Below are 6,019 nucleotides of genomic sequence, written 5' to 3' on the forward strand. Positions count from 1 at the left end.
TTTTTTGGTCGCTCATGGGGCTTGAACTCTTGAGCCTAGACGCTGTCCCTCAGCTCTTCAGCTCAAGGCTAGAACTCTACCACTTGAACCACAGTGCCACTTCCAGTTTTCTGAGTGGTTTATTGGAGATTGGAGTCTCACGGACTTTCCTGCCCAGGGCTGGCTTTGAACTGTGATCCTCAGATCTCAACTTCCTGAGTAGCTAGGATTAAAGGTGTGAGCCAACGGCACCAGGCATGAAATTTAGCTGCATCTTGGAGCTTTTTGTTGATGTTAGAGGCAGAGACTCTTGTTGTTGTTCTTTTTTTTTTCTTTTTCTGATCCTGGGGCTTGGGCTCAGGGCCTGGGCTCTGTCCCTTAGCTTCTGTATGCTCAAGCCTCATGCTCTACCACTTCAGCCACAGCACCCTTTTTCTATTTATGTGGTACTAAGGAATCGAACCCAGGGATTCATTCATGCTAGACAAGCACTGTACGACTAAGCTACATTCCCAGAGGCAGAAATTGTTTAAGTAGCCACCAATATCTATAATATGGAATTTTTTTTCTCATCCAACATAGGGTGAGCCTGTGCCAGACACACACATTGAGAGGTCCTTCCGGGTTGCTTCCTTTTGTTGGCACCCAACACGGCTGGTCCTGGCAATCGGCTGGGAGACTGGAGAAGTGATAGTATTTAACAAGCAGGACAAGGAACAGCACACGGTGCCCACAACACACAGTGCCGACATCACCATCCTCAGCTGGAGCACCAGTGGGAGCTGCCTGGTGTCTGGTGACAGGGTAAGCACATTCAGTCTCCATCTCCCACCATGCTCTTAAGAATGGACCAGGCAAAACATGCTAAAGGCCAGGCTCCCAGATAGAGCTGATCTTGTCAGATATCATTTCAAATTGTTTTACTTTATCTCAGAAGCAAGTCTTAAAATTGTCCTTCTAAGATCACGTTTTATGGTCAATGTATGTCCATAATTTTATTTCCTTTTTTTGGGGGGGGGGGGTCTGGTCGTGGGGCCTGAACTCTGGGCCTGGGCGCTGTCCCTTAGCTCTTCAGCTCCAGGTGAGCGCTCTACCACACTTCTGGCTTTTTTCTTATGTGGTGCTGAGGAATAGAACCCAGGGCCTCGAGCATGCAAGGCAAGTGCTCTACCACTGAGCCACCTTCCCAGCCCCCTCTGTCCATAATTTTAAAAACATACTTTGCTAGGAAATTGCATTTATAGAGATGTCTGAAAGTCCCAGATACCATTAGTTTTTTAAAATGTTATTTATTTATTTATTTATTTTGCATGTACATCCTGGGGCTTGACCTCAGTATCTAGGTGCTGTCCCTGAGCTTCTTTTGCTCAGAGCTAGCATTCTACCACTTGAGTCACAGCTCCACTTCTGGCTTTTTTAGTAGATTATTGCAGATAAGAATCTTGAGGACTGGGCTGGGAAGGTGGCTCAGTGGTAGAGCGCTTGACTTTCATGCATGAGTCCCTGAGTTCAATTCCTCACCACATAAGCCCAAAAAGCCAGAAGTGGCACTGTGGCTCAAATGGTAGAGGACAAGCCTTAAGCTGAAGAGCAAAGAGAGCTGAGAGACAGTGCCCAAGCCCAAAGTTCAGGCCCCACAACTGACAAAAAAAAGAATCTCAAGGACTTCCCTGCCCAGGCTGGCTTTGAACCATGATCCTCAGATCTCAGCCTCCTGAGTAACTAGGAATATAGGTACATACTACCAGTCCTAACTTTAAATACAATTTTTAAAAATGATTTATTGCTGGGTGCCAGTGGCCTCACACCTGTAATCTTAGCTACTCAGGAGGCTGAGATCTGAGGATCATAGTTCAAAGCCAGCCAGGGCAGTAAAGTCCATAAGACTCTTAACTCCAATTAACTACCAGAAAACCGGAGGTAGCGCTGTGGCTCAAGTGATAGAGCACTCACCTTGACCTGAAGAGCTGAGGGACAGCACCTAGGCCCAGAGTTCAAGCCCCATGACCAACCAAAAAAAAAGAAAAAAAAGGTGTATTAAAAGAGGTCTGAAGGGGCTGGGAAGGTGGCTCAGTGGTAGAGTACTTATCTTGTATTCATGAGGCCCTGGGTTCAATTCCTCAGCACCACATAAGCAAGAAAAAAAGCCGGAAGTGGTGCTGTGGCTCAAGTGGTAGAGCACTAGCCTTGAGCTGAAGAGCTGAGGAACAGTGCCCAGGCCTAGAGTTTAGGCTCTATGACCAACAAAAATATAAATAAATAAATAGACAAACAAATAAATAAATAAGGGCTGGAAATGTGGTTTAGTGGCACAGTGCCTAGTATGCATGAAGCCCTGGGTTCAATACCACATGAACAGAAAAAGCCAAAAATGGTGATGTGGCTAGCCTTGAATAAAAAAAGCTCAGGGACAGTTCCTAGGCCCTGAGGTTTTTTTGCCCGGACTGGCAAAAAAAATTTTTTTAAAGGATTTAAGAGTGAAGTGTGTACATTAGTTAATAATAATGTAATATCAGTTTATTCTAAAAATGTACCGTAATTATTGTACACTTGTACAAATTATTAAAATGTACTAGTACTATTTGTAATGTAATGATAGGGAAAACTGGCTATCGTAAGTGGAAATTTCACTGTTTTTAGTAACTGGAATCTAGTCCAAAATTAACAGTGCATTATAAAGAGCTGAACAAATAATACTTGCTATCTCCAAGTGATAAAAGGAGGTGCAAAGAAGAGTTTCTGATTTGTTTTTCTTTTGAATAGTTTTTATTCCATGGTACACATGTAATTGTTCCATAATTTTCTTTTTCTTTATTTTTTACCGGTCCTGAGGCTTGAACTCAGAGCCTGGGGTGTATCCCAGAGCCACTTTGTGCTCAAGATAGTGCTCTACCACTTGAGCCACAGCACCACTTCTGGCTTTTTCTGAGTAGTTTATTGGAGATAAGAGTCTCAGATCAGAGGTAACAAGTTTTGACAAGAAATGTACTTCTTACCTTAGTTATGTAACTGTAGCCCCTCTGTACATCACCTTGACAGTAAAAGGGGGAGGAGAATAACTCAGAAGCCAATGCCTGCTGGCTGTAATCCTAGCTACTCAGGAGGCTGAGATCTGAGGATCTCAGTTCAGAGCCAGCCTGGACAGAAAAGTCTATGAACAAGAAGAAGAAAGTCTCACAGACTTTTCTGCCCCAGGAAGGCTTTGAACCTCAATCCACTGATCTCAGCCTCCTGAGTAGCTAGGATTACGGGATTGAGCCACTGATGCCTAGCTCTAATTTCTTGAGCTAGGGACCAGCCTGTATTTTGCTGGGTCATTGACCTTTCACCTCCTCCTAGTCCGTTCTATAAAGATGTCTGCTCACCCATGCAATTGGTGTCTTGCAGCTTGGTGTCCTGCTCCTGTGGAGACTGGACCAGCGGGGCCGTGTGCAGGGGACACCCCTGCTGAAGCATGAGTATGGGAAGCACCTCACCCACTGCATCTTCCGGCTGCCCCCTCCTGGCGAGTAAGTATTAAGCCCGAGACTCCTGAGCATCTGGTGTGTCTCCTCTGTCCTGAAGGCAGGGGTATGGCTCCTGACTGGAGGGAGGTGTGTCTTCTCCATCCTGCAGGCAGGGGTGCGGCTCCTGACTGGAGGGAGGGTGGTTCCCAGCCCCCTGTCACTCAAAGGAATCCTGACTGCCTTTATTTTCTTCTTTTTGTTGGTTTCCTTTCAGCAAGGCAGAGTTCATTTCTGCAGTAGGTGCACCATCACTGACTGCCTTTTTGTTTATTCTCAGAGACTTGGTTCAGTTGGCAAAGGCAGCAGTGAGTGGTGATGAGAAAGCCTTGGACATGTTTAACTGGAGGAAAAGTGGCTTCGGAAGTTTGCTGAAGATGGGGTCTCAAGATGGGCTGTCGTTCTTTGTCAGTCTGACTGATGGTAAGGAACATGGTTTGTGATTACAGGAGTAAAGCATGTTAAGAGAAGTCTGATCAGGATTTTAGTAACAGTTATTATTCTAACTAGCCTAGATAATCTTTTTTTTTTGGGGGGGGGTGTTGGTCATGGGCCTTGAACTCTGGGCCTGGGCGCTGTCCCTCAGCTCTTCCTAGTGCTCTACCACTTGAGCCACAGCACCACTTCCCGTTTTTTCTGCTTATATAGTACTGAGGAATCGAACCCAGGGCCTCATGCATGCAAGGCAAGCACTCTGCCACTGAGCCACCTTCCCAGCCCTAGCCAAGATAATCTTGAATTTTTCCATTTAGTAAGTCAAGTTTTGCATGAGCCACAGCAATCCCCCATCCTTGAACTGGTCTCACCACCACGGTTAAACACTCAGGAGGGAAGAAAGGACGCCAAGACAAGGCTAGTTGTTGTTGGAGCAACAGTCTAATGCAGGGCAGGAGGTAGAGAAATCCGGACATTGAAAAAGGCCACTCTAGGACTTTCTCTCTAAGCTGCCTTCTACAGCTTAGACAAGGAGAAGTGAAGGGGGTACAGAGAGACCTGGCACGAAATCAGAGAGCACACGAGCAGTACAGCAGCAGTGGGGCAGGAAGGGCCTTCCCTGAAAGCACAGGTACAGGGAGGGTGTGGATAAACCTGCGTAGCAACGGCAATGACATGAGTCACTAAGCTGTAGAGCCAGTGTGGTCAGCAGACACCACGACCCTCCACAAGCACAATGGGAAAGGAGTTACAGGGACACCTAGGCTGATAAAATAGATATCGCACCATCAAATGTGCTCTTTCTAAATTCTTATAATGAAGATGTCTTATTTTGGAACTGTCCTTAAGTAGATAGAAATGGCTGCGTGTGAGTGTCATGGAAACCCAGATAACCCAGGGCCCCTAAAGTGACCCTCCTCTGTCCCCAGGGTCGGTGCACTATGTGGATGAGAAGGGTAAGACCACCCAGGTGGCATCCACAGACAGCGCCATCCAGACACTCTTCTACATTGAGAAGAGAGAGGCACTGGTGGTGGTCACAGAGAAGCTTCTACTGTCCCTGTACGTGGTGACACCTGAGGGGGAGGCTGAAGAAGTGATGAAGGCAAGTAGGAAAATGGGCTCATGCTGAGAATTGGGGGCCAAGTTCTCATGCCTACCTTGAGTGTTCTTTCTGTCTTGATGAGCAAGACTGGACAGCTGCAGCCATGGTTCAGGGGCAGCTAAACTGGCTATTCAAGCTTACTTTCTACCATGGGTTGGTCAGTCCATACAGGTAAGGGAAACAGAAGGTTTTCCAGTAATTGAGTAAGTGGAAGGAGTATTGGGGGAGCCTGCACTAGCTCCTGGACTGCAGCCACTCAGTGGACTAGCTCACACGCCGTGGAGCATGACAGAATGCCACCCTCGCTGCACCAGGGCTCCATCCTCCCTTAGGAATTCACTGGGCCTAATTCCCTCCTAAAGGTCCAGTCTTTGCATACATTCTCATGAGTGGTTGGGGCTTCAGTGTTTAAATTTTGGAGAACATAGTTCAGGCCATAGCATTGGCTTTAAAGTAGCATGGCTCTCAGCAAGATAGCAGTAGTGAGACATGCCTAGACACATTGTGAGGACTGAGGAGAGCACCCTAGAAATGCCTGCCCTGGGCCACATACTGAGCCACTGTCACCTGGCATGCCAGTTGCTGTTTGTTTCACCTATACATCTTGAAAAACAAGTTCACATCTCCATTTGCATGGTTTGTCCTGTGCTCCCTCTACCTGGTGCGTCTGAAGCCCAGATGCCAGGCTCACAGAATCTGGAGCTGGCATCGCAGCAGGGGTCACAGGCTTCCTTCAAGTGTGTTGTCCTCATACAGGTGAAGCTGAGTGGGAAAACCGGTCACCGGGCAGACATCGCTTTGATTGAGGGCAGCCTTCTTGTGATGGCCATAGGGGAAGCTGTCCTCAGGTAAGAGCTTATCTCCATTCAAATGCATGCTTCTAGAAAATTCTGCCAGAGCCGGGCGCTGGTGGCTCACGCCTGTAATCCTAGCTACTCAGGAGGCTGAGATCTGAGGATCGCGGTTCAAAGCCAGCCCGGGCAGGAGAGACCGTGAG

General features: G+C 47.3%; 1 protein-coding gene across 1 annotated transcript in view; it reads left to right on the forward strand.

Moving 5' to 3' along the window:
• Positions 1-6,019, forward strand: part of Ift140 (intraflagellar transport 140) — a 57,413-nt gene that overhangs the window by 2,751 nt on the left and 48,643 nt on the right. The window contains exons 3-7 of the mRNA XM_013011265.1: positions 562-783; positions 3,367-3,488; positions 3,763-3,905; positions 4,847-5,022; positions 5,779-5,870. Of these exons, the coding sequence (XP_012866719.1) occupies positions 562-783; positions 3,367-3,488; positions 3,763-3,905; positions 4,847-5,022; positions 5,779-5,870 (755 nt within the window). The remainder of the gene's footprint in view (positions 1-561; positions 784-3,366; positions 3,489-3,762; positions 3,906-4,846; positions 5,023-5,778; positions 5,871-6,019) is intronic.

This window comes from Dipodomys ordii, unplaced genomic scaffold, assembly GCF_000151885.1.
Source record: "Dipodomys ordii isolate 6190 unplaced genomic scaffold, Dord_2.0 Scaffold14, whole genome shotgun sequence".
NCBI classification, from domain to species: Eukaryota; Metazoa; Chordata; class Mammalia; order Rodentia; family Heteromyidae; genus Dipodomys; species Dipodomys ordii.